This window comes from Phoenix dactylifera, chromosome 18, assembly GCF_009389715.1.
Source record: "Phoenix dactylifera cultivar Barhee BC4 chromosome 18, palm_55x_up_171113_PBpolish2nd_filt_p, whole genome shotgun sequence".
Lineage (NCBI taxonomy): Eukaryota > Viridiplantae > Streptophyta > Magnoliopsida > Arecales > Arecaceae > Phoenix > Phoenix dactylifera.
Genome location: NC_052409.1, coordinates 1,388,246 through 1,403,487, shown reverse-complemented (window position 1 = coordinate 1,403,487; position 15,242 = coordinate 1,388,246). Strand labels below are relative to the sequence as shown.

General features: G+C 37.1%; 1 protein-coding gene across 1 annotated transcript; it reads left to right on the top strand.

Annotated features, from left to right (window-relative positions):
* The first annotated feature begins 2,954 nt into the window (after positions 1 to 2,954).
* Positions 2,955 to 14,000, top strand: LOC103706984. The gene is made up of 10 exons (XM_008791293.3): positions 2,955 to 3,107; positions 3,667 to 4,844; positions 5,163 to 5,853; positions 6,024 to 6,110; positions 8,136 to 8,291; positions 8,387 to 8,443; positions 9,372 to 9,463; positions 13,140 to 13,239; positions 13,345 to 13,443; positions 13,536 to 14,000. The coding sequence occupies exons 2-10, from the start codon at positions 3,670 to 3,672 to the stop codon at positions 13,611 to 13,613; spliced, it is 2,535 nt and encodes an 844-aa protein (XP_008789515.1). The 5' UTR covers positions 2,955 to 3,107; positions 3,667 to 3,669; the 3' UTR covers positions 13,614 to 14,000.
* Positions 14,001 to 15,242: the final 1,242 nt, after the last annotated feature.

Below are 15,242 nucleotides of genomic sequence, written 5' to 3'. Positions count from 1 at the left end.
CCTCCTTTCCTGGTTTCTTTTATTTATTTTTTCCTTTTCTGGAGCGAAGGGAGACTGAAGCTCGTCTTTTTACTCGAATGCCCTCCGCTGGTTCACTAACCGCGCCTTAACATCAGGGGCCTTTAGGTCATTTCGTGCGTGCGTTGCGTCCGAGGCCGCGGAGGCCCCGACTCATCCGGCACGTGCAGAGCACGTGGACGTGTATGTCTTGCGCTGCTTCTAGTTGCCATTACGGGAAACGCGTGCCCGGATGTGGACGAAAATACGTTGCCGAGTAGTGTTGTCACCGAATTTACTCCTTTCCTTTAGAGGCTTTCTACATGAAGTTAATTCATGCATATCCAGGATATCACAGCATTTATCCATGCATCTGAACTTAGCATATGCAATGCAGGTGACCAGTCCAGACTAAGCAAGCCAATAGATGGCTGTGATCATATCAATTGATATAAATGTTTGAATTTCAAAATCTGTCATTGAGGGTTTTTATTTGTATGGATTGAGAAATATAACAATTTTATTGAAGTAGCGAAGAAAAATGATTTATTCTAGCACGAGAGTTTTACAAAAAATATTTATATTAGCGAAGTATTTTGTGCCAGATAAAGGTCGAGCAATGGCATTATGCAAAAAACATGAGATTTCTAATTTTATTTGCATATCAACATATTTCTTTTTTAATAACTTGCCTTTCTCCCATCTATATGCTACTCTACTTAGAATTTTAGTGGGTAATTGTATTCCATCTATAAATAAAAATAACTTTTATACTTGTAATTCTAATACTTTTCTTTTATCACTTTATTTTTTTTATTGAGAGGAAGTAACATCTATTATTTTTTTTAAAAAAAAAAAGAAAGACTAGTGAAGTATATTCACCAAATGAAGGTCGAGCATTTGCATCATGCAAAAGACATGAGATTTCTAGTTTCATTTGCGTATAGACATATTTCTCTTCTAATCAATTGCTCTTCTCCCACCTATATGCTACTCTACTTGAAACATCAATAGGTAATCATATTGCATCTATAAATAAAAATAATTTTTATATATTTGTGATGCCAATACTTTTCTCTTATCTCTTTATTGAGTGGAAACGACATCAATAGATTTAAGAAAAAAGACATATATTTTTCTGTGCCATGTAGAACACAAGCACCCATGAGTTTTCTTAAGGTGAAATCATTAGGAAACATGCAAACTGGTATAAGGACTGTTACAACATGGAAAATGAAAAACTTTAGTTAATCAACTTTAATAGATTTAATGTGTGTATCGTTGAAGATATATCATGAAAGGAAAAGGCTTGTAAAATAGAGCTAGAAATCCATAAATGTGCCTAAAAGCTTTATCATGAGTTTCTATGTATGAGCATGGTTTATATGCGTATAAACAATCAAAGGAATGCTAATACTTGGGTGCATTTAAATCGCATCAAAGAGTCATAACACACACATGACTATAAGTAATGCATAATATAGTGGAACAATTTTCATCTTGCCAAGTTTTTGACTTGAATCACCTTACCACTAAGTTGATTCATTTGGACCCTTGCGGAGCAAAATGTATTTTCATTCAAGCAAACAATCAAAAACTTATTAGATTTGGAAATATTGAGAGAAAGGAATAGAGAGTAGAGAGTCGCAACCACTCATTTGGTTACAAGAAAATAGGAGTAAACCATAATCCATTATTTTTAGTTAGGAGAGAAGAAGAAAGAACCAAGATCTCTCATTTAATTAAATAAAGAGAGGAGGGAAGAGGTTTGTCTTAAACCCACTTTTTGAGTCTCTTAAAAGTAGAGAAATTTAGAAAAAGGAAAAAGACTCTGCTTTCTATTATATTTTGTCATGTATAAAGTCATCTATTTTTTCCTTTATTTTCTCCTCCCAATTATCTTTAGATGCGTTAAATAAACATATTCTTAGTTGCTTGCTTCTTCTCTCATCGGTTACCTGGCTTTTTTTAATTTTGAATTGGCATCTTTTCGCTAGTTCTCTCTACCTCTTCATCTTCCGTACTAGTTAGAATCATGAATATTTATATTTTTAGATACTTCAAAGAAGAAATGATAGTCACAATGAAGCAACCTAATTGTTGCACCAAAGCTTATCTTTAACCAATCACAATCACCATGTCATTTTAAATTAGATGAGATGACAATCATTTGTCGAAGATATTGCTTCTCTATCATGCACACATCCATTGTTAGTTATTGGACTAGCGGTAACTAGTAGAATAGAGATAGAATCACTAGATTATATAGCCATACTCAAAGGTTGCCACTATACTAAAATAAATTACTATGTGATACACTTAAATTTCGAATAATACCTGTCGCAAAGATTTCGAAGTATTTCTTTTTTTTTTTTCGTCGATTGCACTTTCTTTTTTTTCTTTTCCTACGAATTAAAGGAGTCTCAAGTTACTTGGATAACTACACTAATAAAAGGGAAAAGGCTTGACTTTTTTGCCACCCCAAATATACTAGAAAATAAAACTCATTTCTAGATCAAATCACTCTCATGATACTTGTTACCTTTTGATTTATTTAAGATGCACAGGATACCACAAACAGGATAGACTTTTAGGCCCTATTTGGCATGGTTGGTTTTTGGAGAATTAGAAAGTATTTATGAAAAAAAGTTAAAAAATATTTTTATGGTTTTGAAATGTTTGATAAAATTTTGAATTAATTTATATGGCTTCTCTAAAAGTTGAAAAAAATCTGTAAACAAAATTTTAATTTAGAATTTTTGGATAAAAACTTTATTTGAAATATATCGAAAAGGTTGCATTTTTTTAAATTAATTAATAAAAAATTTACCAGTTTGGAAGGCTGTATAATAACATAATAACCGATTTTGATAGTAAGAATAGATAGCCAGTTTTGTTTTTAAAAAAAGTACTATATAATATTCTTTATCGTCATTTGGAAGTAAGACGCAATGAATCTAAAAAGGGGTTTTAGAACGGGGAGGGGGAAGGAGGCTAAGGGCGCGGGGGGGGTTCGACGGTGCGTGGATTCTGCCTCCCCTCTAGACCTCGATTCCACCTCCAAGCTTCTCTCCGCTCTGGATTTTATCGAGAGCAGCGGCGCCGCTGAGGTTTTCCTCGTCCTCTCTTCCTTTTTCTTCGTCCGATTTCGTCAGGTTTTTTGGAGTTTTATTTCTGCGAACTATGTTTCTCTCCGGGAGCTTGAGCGATTGATTGCTTTCTTTATATAGCTGTAGTATTTATCTGTTATTTTATCTTATGTGAACTGGGTTTCTTGGTGGTGTTTTCTGTTGCCAATTTCGCCTGCACTTGTTGATCTGGTCACATCTGAAAAATAAAAATTAGAACTGTTGTTTTATATTCTACTAGAAAAGGTTATTTTCTTGATCTTTTCCTGATCAGATTTTAGGTTTAACTTTTTTTTTTTGCTTTTTTTTTTTAAAAAAATTACTATTGCAGGAACTCAGCTTTTGCTTAGTTAATCTGGTCACATCTAAAAATAAAACTTAGAACTGCTATTCGATGTTTTGTTATAAAAGGTTGCTTGCTCGATCTTTTTCTTGATTAGATTTTAGGGTTTTCTTGGTTATCGAATACGGTTGCCAGAGCTCTGCTGTTAATCTGTTTTGAGGCTGAGGGCTGATTAATTTGATCTTTCCAATCACGCAGAGGATGGACTCCATGGACACCAATTTGGTGTCAGAAGTCCCGGAGACCACAGATAGACTGATGATAGTCCGGCCGGTTGATGGGTCATCGGGGCCCTCAACAAGGGGAGTAAATATCGTGGAAAGGTTCAACACAATCCATTCTGATCAAAGGATAGCTCCCGCAACAACAAAACATGCCCCCTGTCCGAGGGGTTCAGGTCTTGTCGATGTGCCTGGCAGTACTACTGTGCGAGATAATGCTGAACACCTGTTTACAGAAGCAAGATTAGGACAATTGAGCTCCAAGATCAATGAAACTAGGCCTTCCCCTCAGGTCCAAGCCTCAAGGGTTGAATTCGAAGAAAACATGGCTTGTAATTACAGTAGTCATGGTGCAAAAACAGTCGAGTTGGGTTCAAGAAACCCTTTTCCCCCTTCCCATCCAAGTAGGCATAGGGATTCAAGGAAGGATGGCAAACGACTGTTTGTTGAGAGTGAGAATGGTGGATGTTCTGGATTATCTATTGGAAGGCAGCAGAATGGTGTTGGGTTCTCTTGGAAATTGCCTGTTAGTACTAGCAAAGAAGAGAGGTGTAGAGAAAATGGGAAGGGGACTCATCTTAGCAGTGATTTGCAAGTGGGAACTGATAAAATCCCATCAAAATCATCACAGCTTGCTGGATGTCAGAGGAATGCGGTGCAGAGGAGGCCAATACGTAATGGTTATAGCTCATCACATGATATGACAAAGAGTGATGCCCCATCTGAGGTTGATGACCGAAATGTCATGAATTCACTTCATGGCACGGCATATTCTTTGCTTCCTGGAATCAGCAATCAAGTTAGCGTGAAAGGAAGAGATGTGCACGATGCATCACAATTCAAAACCAGCCAATCGCTTCAAAGATGGTCACAGTTTGGTGATGATTCTCCTAGGAATACTGGACGCAGAAAGCTGGTGCATAATGGTTGCATCTCTGCAAGTAACGTAGCAAAGGGTAAGGCTGTTGCTAAAAATGATGATGATGGAAATATGGTGTCTAATGAACTTTTTGATGGGGTCTCACCACGTCAAGTACACATTGTTAGTCCTGATTCTGAAGGCGGCTGTGCTGATAAAAGGAAAGGGAAAGTTATATTGGATAATAATGTGGCACCAAATATGCAAGAAAAAGAAGCTAAACCTCAAGCGGGCAGGTTTTCTTCAATTCTAAATTGGCTTCTAATGCTTATTAATGATACTGCTGCATTTTAATGATGTTTTAAATTCCTTCGACAAAATATGCTATGCATTGCTCGCATAGTAATATAATTCTATCTTTTAGAAATAATTGAACTTTGATATCCTTAAGTTGTACATGGTTGATACTAGCGTATTTCATTAATGACAATGCCTGTTTTTGATATTCATAAGTCTTTTGATGGCTGAAAAATGTTGGCGATCATTTTTCTGATTATTTTGATACTTGGTTTCAACTAGTCCATTGCGATCCTTGATATACAATGACTGTGCAGGGCTTGTTCAATGGGAGGGAATGGGGTGACTGTTATTGCAGATTTTGGTGATGATACTCTCAGATCTCCCAAACGAATAGGTTGGAGAACAAGACTGGTTCATATAGAAGAAGCGTCTATAAGTTCTTTTGGTGAGGGCTCCAGTGCTTCCAAGAGGGAAGACACTAGTATCTTACCTGGTCAGAACCACGAAATTGCAACTGTTGATGGAGACTTCATAAATCTTTTACATGACAGTCCTGAAATAGTCTCGATGCATCATGGGTCAACTCCAAATCCGCTCTCTATAACTTCTGAGTTAGAATCAGAAACTGGAACACACTATAGGCGACGCAAGAGGATCAAAGGAAAAAGGAAATGTGGCTTGGTTCATTCTCATTTTGGTGAATGCTCCAGTACAACTTTGGAGGATTCAGAAATCTTGTATATCCAATCCTCTAGGCAAACGTCAAATACAAAATCAACAAGAGCTCATAATTCTCAGGTCCATGACACATTTATGCAACCAGTTATAGAAGTTGATGAGCCGAACTCCCCAGAAGTAAGATATAGCAAACCTCAAGGTGAAAGTTGCGGAGTTTTTGATGATTCTAGTGCAAGAAATAGGCAGGTAGAATCAGATGAGATATTAGCTCGCCAGCTCCAAGAGCAGTTTTATCATGAGTTACAAGAATTTGGAGATTTAGAGGAGGTTATTTCCTGTTCTTTTTTTGTCCTTGTTGTTGAATACTGTTTTCATTTATTCATATATCTTTCAAGTTATATTTAATATGTTTCTTTCCTTATATGTATGCATGTATCTATGCTCGAGAAGAAAGCCAGTTTCTGATATAATGCTCTTGTTGTTCCAACATTTAATAGATAGATGCAACTATAGCATGGTCGTTACAACAGGAGGAGGATGCTCAAAATGCTGCCTCTATTGGAAGGCAGGGTCAACCTCTTTCTGTAAGTAGGTCTAACCGTGCTAGCTATGAATACAGATGACTATCAAAGTTTGTGTTTGGCAATTTTTTTTCCAGTTTATTCAGCTGAAATGTGTAAACTTTGATATACTGGACTTTACTTACTGGTATATATCACATAGTTCTTGGTGTAATGGAAGCTTGAATCTTGCTTTGTCTGAACAAAGTAAGTTTGTAACAAACTTTAATCTATATACTGAACCCATTATGTTCATAGGGTATGCAAAATTTAAGAGGTTTCTGTAACCAAAACAGCATAAACAACTTAATATTGCATGGACTTCTACATTTCTCCATCCTTGTTAGACTGTTACCATGGCATGCATCTGTGACCATCAGCTATTAAGAATCACAAAAATTCTGAATGTTTCTATTATTTAAGCGATGCTTGACATGCTAAATTGACCTTGTCTTTTATAATTATGTGATGAAACTTCAGTACTCTCAGTTTTCTCATGCAATGTTCACCCAGCTGATGAATGATTTCAGGCACCGCTCTGCATGTCAATGGTGGAATTTGTATTGCCTAATTTGCTGGACCTAAGAAAAGCAGTTTTAAAGAAATGATTATCTACATATAGCACACTTACTAGTACTTATCTTGCAAAAAATTCAGTATAATGAGCAAAGAATAAAAGGTTACTTCAATAAATTAATCAATGCAGTGGTAGAACATTCATTGAACTGACTATATCACTGTAAGCAACAAATAAGCCTTTGGATATTGACTGCATTGTTTTTAAGATGCTTGAGTACAAATAAGTTGTATGCATCTGGGAATCCCAAATTGTTGATACCTCAGTATGATAATGAGATGCAATAATCCAATGGTATAGTTAGGGATTGGGTATGAGTGTCCTGTGTTCAAGTTCTGTCTTCACCCTGATAAAAGTGGGTGGGTCTCTGCATCTACCACGATAAAAGTAAGAAAAGATCTGAGAAAGAGATGCACTCTACAGTTCTCAATTTGCAAAATTTTAGTCTATATTGGACATCCATTGAAATTGTGAGAAGATGAGAGAGTAAGCTTAAAGAAATTCCGCTAAGGACCTCTTTACATTCTGAGATAAAAAAATGTAGAGAATCATGGATTACCTTGCCAAATTATGAATTTGGGATAACTGCTGAGGCTATAAACAATAATCAAAATTACCCAGGCTACACTTTAATCACTTTACAAGTGCTGCCTGAACTAATAAAGCAATGATGTAACCCATCTTTCATATCACATTAACACAGGGATCATATGGGCACTCTCAGGGGACACTTAAGTCACCTTTTTGGATTTTTTAAAAAGAGATTTCTCTATGCCTTTTGGGAATTAGTCCTTCAAATCTTTTTGTTTTAAATTTTAAGTGTTTTCCTGCTAAAAATTTTCTGCGTGTATGCATTGGGGAGTCAGCCACATTGCCGAGATAATTCTACATTTCTACTTAAAGGTCTGCAAATGACTTGACAAGGACAAAGATGCAAAACTGTCATCACTGTCAACTTTTAGTCCTTGAAAATAAACATTTACTATAAATTATATGTAAGGCAAGTTAGAGAGTGAACAAAATTTTTCTTCTTTAGGTTATCTCTGGTGGTAATATTATTACCATAATTTTCCTTTCGTTTTTGTTTGCGAAGTGATTTATTATGTGCAACTCATGCAACCAAGGGAGAACTCTTCATGACAAGCCAATTCCCATTTTCCATATGAGAACTTATGACTTTTCAAGGTCCATATCAACCATTTATTCTGAAAATGCCAAGGTGGTAGTAAGTATATTATTTCTGAACTCTCAACCACTATCATCTTTGCATTTTTTTCCCTTAGGCAGTATTTTCTGTTTGACTAATCTCTCCTTAGATCCGTTATTTCCAGTAGTAGTGGTATTTTCTCACCCCTATTTTCCATAGGTGAAGGAATATGTAACTTGTCGCTCTTCTTCTCCTCTCCTTATTTTTTAACATTTGTTTACATTAAAACGTTACATTTGTAGTTCTTCTTCTTCTTCTTCTTCAGAGGGAAACATCAATTGCAGATTTATATGCACAGAACCCGCGTGCACTATTCCGAAATGTTTCTGCTCAATCAACAAATCTTGCTCGAGTTCCAGCATCAACTAGAGTGGCCCAGTTGAGGAGAAACTTTAATGGTCCTGAAATGGATCTTGAGATGGTAATGCTTTGTATATTTGTGTCTGACACAATATTTGAAACTTTTACTATGCTACTTGTGGAAATTCTATTTTGAAATTTTCATTGTATTTCCAGAGAATGATATCTGAATTGAGGAGAAGCTTCACCAGTGCTGAAATGGATTTTGAGACGGTAACTTGTTCTATTTTTATTACGAATGCAGCATTTTTCAGTGATTTTCATCACTATGTTGTGTACTCAATGTCCATCATCTTCCTCTAAGATAATTTTCCTTGTACACCTTGACACAGAACTGTTTTATGAACAATGGTTTGATGCTTTCTATGCTAATATCCCATTAGCAACATGTTTAATATTGAACTTCAAATATTACATGTAATGTTGTGACCATTAGGTTAACAAAAGTTTAACTCTAATCCAACGATAAAGTAAGCTATTGTTCAGTCTTCTCACTGCCAAAACTGTAAAGTGCTATGCAAAATTTCTTGATGAAGTTTGGTTAATTTTAAACTTTCATTCTAATCATCCATATTAGTGTAGTTATGAAACACCGATCTCATGTAAGAAAGAATTTCCATCCTTTTTTATTTGTAATGACTCTCCAGTTAGAGTGGTAGCCCTCCCACTATGAAATGATTGAGAGTAAACTTTCTTAAAATTTTATTAGAAACTTTTACATTATAGCAAGGGGATTTTGATGTGTAAGCCAGAATCATGTGCAAATAGACTTTGAGAGGGAATTATTGCTTTAAAATCATCGCGTTAATTCTAGTAATTACACAGTTTTGTGTAGAAAGGATCGAAACTTCTCTTTCATTTATCTGTTTTCTTACCATCATTCTCAAGTTAGAGGGGACAAAATGTCTTAGATTTTGTTAATTCATTGTTTAAAGTTCAAAAAACTTATGTTCCTCCGTAGCCTCACTCTGAGATCTTGTCTATTTACTTGTCAATAGTGCACTTGCTCTTTTCACTCATATTTATATTCTAAATTGTTCATTGGTCATTGGTTTTGGTAGATATTTGTTATACATGTCATGGTTATATCCGTGACAATATTTTATTTTATGTTCTTGTCATCCCCTTTTGTTGTGTCCAGAGGCTTAACTTCTTGGAAGCATTAGAAGCAGCATTTGAAGACAGTCATGACATGGAAGATGATTTTCCCCCCATTCTCCATCATTTTGATGAGTAAGCAATTTTTTTTTGTTGATTTTTTTAATCAGACGTGTTAAGGGCTTACTTTACGAGCCACATTACTGCAGCTTTCAATTTAAATTATGTATCCCAAGTATAACTTCTGTTTGAGACATTGAACCACTGTGGCATTTTCTTTTGACTAACCATGTGTAAAGTCTGAGTTTACTTGCCTTGTTTTTTGAAAGTCTCTTTTGCTTCTTTTATTTTAGATCCTTATTTTGCTGTATATGACTACCCATTTACCTTGATAATGGTTGAAATGGTGGGATTGTGGGAAACAGTGGGTATGACCACATACGTGACATTGGTTGGAGAATGCTCTATCAAGAAAAGATGGAAAATTCGTTGGTAGCAAACATGGCCAGGAATATAGGCTGTAGTACTTGGTGTGTGAAGCTGTAAATTATTGATAAGAAAAGGAGGTATTAGATTTGTCAATGATGGTTTTATCTGAAAATATTTGATTTACTGATTGAATTTTACCATGCAATTGTCGGAAGAGATGTAAAATATTTAGTTCCAATTTTCCATCTATTTTTCCTAATGTTTATCGGACCACAATGAGATTTGATGCTTATTAGATGATCTCTAATGTACATCAGTTGATTCTGTTAATACTCGGAATGGTCTGTCATATACTCCGGAGTAAGGAGATTCGACGATTTCATATCCTCTTGTTATTGTCTGATTGCAAATGTTGATGGTAGCATTAACACTGAACTCTCTATTCAAAAATAATTGGAATTTCTTATTGAAGTTCCATAGAGAGGAAATTTAAGAAATATGTATCCCTTGGTTTCAAGGTTTTAGGTATCAGTTTTAATAGCCATACCAGCACCCAGCTGGTACAGTGCTGGTTTAGTATAGTTTTTGGTTCCCACACTCAGTACAAGGGCATACCAGGTATCTGTTCCATACCATTGTGATATCTCCTTGTTGGTAGGGGCTATTTGGTTCCTTGCAATTAGAAATCCATTAAAATAGAAGTTGCATACAAGTGGAATTGCGGCAATGGTAGTTGCATGCAATTGAACTTGGCAAATTGCGAAATTTTTAACGGTCGGACTCCTGTTTTGAATAAAACAGGGACTCGGCTGCGGCCTCCGCCTCCTGCCCTCCACTGGCCTCTGACGCCCTCCCTCCCTCTCTCTCCCTTCTCTCTCTCTTTTCCTCTCTCTTGTTTGCCCTCTCCCCTGTCTTCTTTATTGTGTCGGTACAGGCCCTGGCACGGCATGGTGCGAGCCTATACCGACTCATGCCGCCGGGCAACTGGTCTGGTGTCCAGTACCGGCAAAGCAAACCATAGGTGGGAGGGTCGTCAAAATTGTCGATTGGTAGGGCGTTGGTGATAGGGAGGCTTGGAGGCCGGAGCATGGGCCTTGTGAGGGTCGTCGAAGTCGTTTACCAGAGCATGGAAAATAGATCAAGAGAGGAAAGAAAGAGGTGAGGGAGGGGGTGTGAGGTCACCTAGAGCGTTCGAGGAGAGATAAGTGCACGTGATTTTTTTTATAGGAGAGCGCGTAAGATCATTGAGCCGGGCGAAGCGAGCTGCATGACTGGACTAGCAGCATCTGATCCTGCAGTCAGTTTGGTTGCAGGATGAGTTGTTGCATCTGGGCCCATTCCAGCAACTCAAGTTGCTGCGTGCCAGTTAAATGCATTGGTCGAAACAGTCTTAGTATGTCTAGTCACTGCAACTGGGCCTACTGATGGCCTGGATGCGAGGAATCGTTGATCGGATTACTGAGGAGAAATTGGAGTACATAGGGTTTTGGCAATAATGGGGAGGCAAGGAGGACTTGTGAGGGCTGCCAGAGTCATTGATTATAGCACTAAAAAGAGATTAAGAGAGGAAAGGTAGAGGCGAGGGAGGGGGTGCGAGGTCATTGAGAGTGTTCAAGGAGAGATGAGCACTTTTTTTTTGATAGGAGAACACATGAGGAGTCGGGCACAGCAGGCCGCATGACTGGACTAGCAGCACCTTGTCCTGTAGCCAATTTGGTTGCAGGATGAGTTGTTGAATCTGGGCCTGTTCTAGCAGCTCAAGTTGCCATGGCCCAGTTAAATGCACTGGTCCAAACAGTCTTGGTATGTCTAGTTACTGCAACTGAGCCTGCATACAGGCCAGACGCCAGGAAACGAACAGGTCTGAACTGTGCATACATGCAGGGAAACAAACAGGCCTGTAATGTGCACATGGTATGTTAGCAATATAGGCTAGTTAGATGATAGGAATCTCAGATATGGAGGTACTAATCAAGACATGCTGATAACTGGCTGCCAAATTGGAAGAGCGCTCTAAGTCCATCTACTTTAGGATTTGTAATCCAATGCCTTTTTTTTAAAAAAAATAAAATAAAAATAAACTATGTTAAGCATAAGGCTTCCTGTGCCCTATTGTTTTGGAAAATGCACAATACCATGATGGAGGAAGGTGTAAATGTAACCTTTTGAAAAAGAATTTTGGTAAGATACCATGTCTGGTCTTAAAAAGTAAAGATTGAGGGAAGAGTGGACGAACAAATATCTGGGGATTGCTACTGATCAATCAGTTAAGTAAAAATAAATAAAGGAGAAAAACATGTACTGAAAAAGTGCAACACCAATGTGTTATAAACTCCTGATATCGTGTACTGATTTTGTTGCTGGTGGAAGGTTATCTAAAAAAATATCAGGCAAGTGATACCTTTGACCATATATCTCTTGTTTCATTTAGTTTGATTTCTTGTGGCTTCATGCTGACATCAAAAACTCCTTAAAAATTTTAGTCGCATCACCAAACCCAAAATGATCTGGGTAATCATTGCAATTTGTCCGATTCCACATATTCCAATAGGCTTGCAATAACCAAATGCTTAATATTATTTCCCTGCTGGTTCACAAATTCATCCGTGAGGGAGATTGGGCTTCATCCTTTCAAGTTTATCTGTGGTTAGTCTTTTTTTAAGTATCAGTTCATCTTCAGGTTGAACTTTCAACTAGACATGCGTCTCCTACACCTATGCTTACCTATTTTTTTATCATCTCAAAAGAATTTATATTAATGTCCATGGTGATTATATTATCTTACTACATCACCAAACATTTCTATTCTCATTGTCGTTTTTGAAGGAAAAAAATATTCCTTTTGAGCATTTCTCTTCTCAGTTTTAGGGGGACCAATTGATGGCTTAATTTCTTATCTAAGAAAATCTGATTATTCATATCACTTGAAGGAAACATTGGATTTTTTTAGGGGAGAACGACAAGTTGTTCTGCCATTAGTATTACCCTAAACAAAATTCTAATTTGCAAAGGTGTGCTAACACCATACAATCACTTTTATATGATCCTTCTGTGCTATTATCACTCTAGTGTAACAGTATAAATAAAATTACAAAAAGCCTTTGCATTTCTCCCTCATAAAATTGTCTAAATTTGTGGTCGGGAGAACTCTACATTCTCAATCTACTTTTGGTTCTCTCTAATTTTTTTTTCATGATTGGGTTTCTTGCACCCTAGGTGGCTTTCCTATATATGATGTCTAGACAATTTACAATAAACACAGGTGTAATTTGTTGATGACAGAAAATCCTGATTTCATTCCGATGTTTCAAGTTGTTTTGAGTAGTCACTAGCAAAACCTGGGCATCAGTTAAGCATTGCATTTTTTTCCTCCAAATTCCAGGGATGACTTTGAGATGCTGTTTGCCGTTGATGATAACAGCCATCAACATGCTGGTGCTTCTGAGAGCCAGATTGATAGCTTGCCACAGTCAGTAATACAGGTCCAAATTTTCTTTGTTCTTGTAGGCAGAAGCCTTTGGAACTATAAGTTTGGGCGTCTGCCTTAACCTCTGATTTTGTATGTCATTTTACCTTTCTTGCCTCAGAGTGATAGCATCAAAGAAGCATGTGCTATCTGTCTCGAGGTCCCCTCCACTGGAGATGTCATTCGCCATTTACCATGCTTACATAAATTCCACAAAGAAGTACATACTCTTATCATGCTTATTCATTAACAAAATCATGTATATGATAAAACGTGTTTGTTAAATAACTGATGCATCTCTTATACTGACAGTGCATTGACACATGGCTCAAGAGGAGAACCTTATGCCCAATATGCAAGTGTGGCATTACTTTGGCTGCAGACACATGACTGCCTTGTTTTGTTCAGTCAAAGAAAGCTTCTTGGAACGAGGTGATCCACCAGTTTTATCATCTTAAACTTGAGCTGGGTTCAGCCTTTAGATCTGTGGCGAGGGAAGTGCGTCTGTCGGTTTTTCCTAAAAGTTAAAACTGGTGTGACTCAAAACATTTGAGCTAGGGCTAGAGAAGTCATCTGTTAAAAACCTGTACAATTTTGTTCATATTTTGTGAGACTCGGCACCCATTGGCAGAAAGCAACCTTTAGGCCATCTAGTCTTAGTTTTGAATGTGTTGAAGTCTTTTGTCGGCATTTTGTCATGGATCTGACCTTTGGTGCTGATGATGTTTCTATGTTTCATGCTGATATAATAGCTCAATTTAGTTTCAAGCTTAATGACTGATCATAGCAGGTGGTCATAAAGTGAATAATTTGAGCACTTGCTTCTCATTTTAGAGATGCCTTTGATCACCTTGGTTCAAAGATTGTGGTAGTTTTTGGTCGTAATTGCTCGTTTTGAATTCTTGATATGCTCTGGTGCTCGGTAGACAATTGAAGTATGAGGGTTACGAGTTCGGTAAGAGTGAGTGAGTTGGTGTCTCTTGGGGGTGGTTATCTGCTTAATTGCCGAAAAGCGGAAGACCTTATTCTGAGATAAAATCAATGAGGATGAAGGAACCCGGTCTTGTTCTGAGATGAAAGCAATCTTTCTAGCGTATTTAAGAATAATTTTGAGCCAATATGCAAAGACTCTTCAAGGTAATTTAAGAATATGCACATTTTCATTATGACCCGGACTTGATTTGGATCCTCTAGCGTATTATGTTTGATACTTAAACAATGCCATTGACGAATTATCTTGAGAACAACAAGGAAATTTATGTTATAGAATGATAGTTTCGGCTTAGCAAAATCACAAAAAAAAAAGTAATTTGTTTCATTTCTAGATCAATTAAATAGGCACTATTTCTTTTTGAGTAGAATACTTGGGCACAAGTTTTAAAATGCTTGGCCGCAGCCCATACACCCAATATGACTATAAATTGCTCCTATCCAAATCGTACCCTAATTCTTGGATGCTGCATGGTATTTAGGGACAAGTTCAGACTGACGAGCAGGCCTGGATCCCGGTGGAGCGGCACCAGATTCAGTCTAACTTGCACACCTACGTGGGCGGTCGGTATCGGAGTCCAATTTTCTTTTTTTTTTTTGGGATACAGCAATCTGGATTTTTTTGCAAAGCTTTCGACCTGAAATTTTATTCCCTAAGCCCCGCGAAATTATTCCCACACAGTGTGGAGAATAATTTTTCTTTTGATGTACTCTTTTTCTATACGGCTCGGTGATTGGTGAATAATTTTTCTTTCGAGATAACTCTTTTTTTATACAATTTGGTGATTGGCATGACTGCACTACAGTATAGAGTATAATTTTTCACAAATTTAGAGTTTACAAAAAGCGTCCACCATTCGAAGAGATATATTTTAATAAAATTAATTTTTTGCAGTGTGGGAAATAATTTTTCCATACGACTCGATGATTGGCCTAGCTCACGGTGGTGCAGAATATAATTTCTCACGAATTTAGGACTTACAAAAGGCGTCCACCCAACTACCCAAGGGACATGATAGTAAAAACATA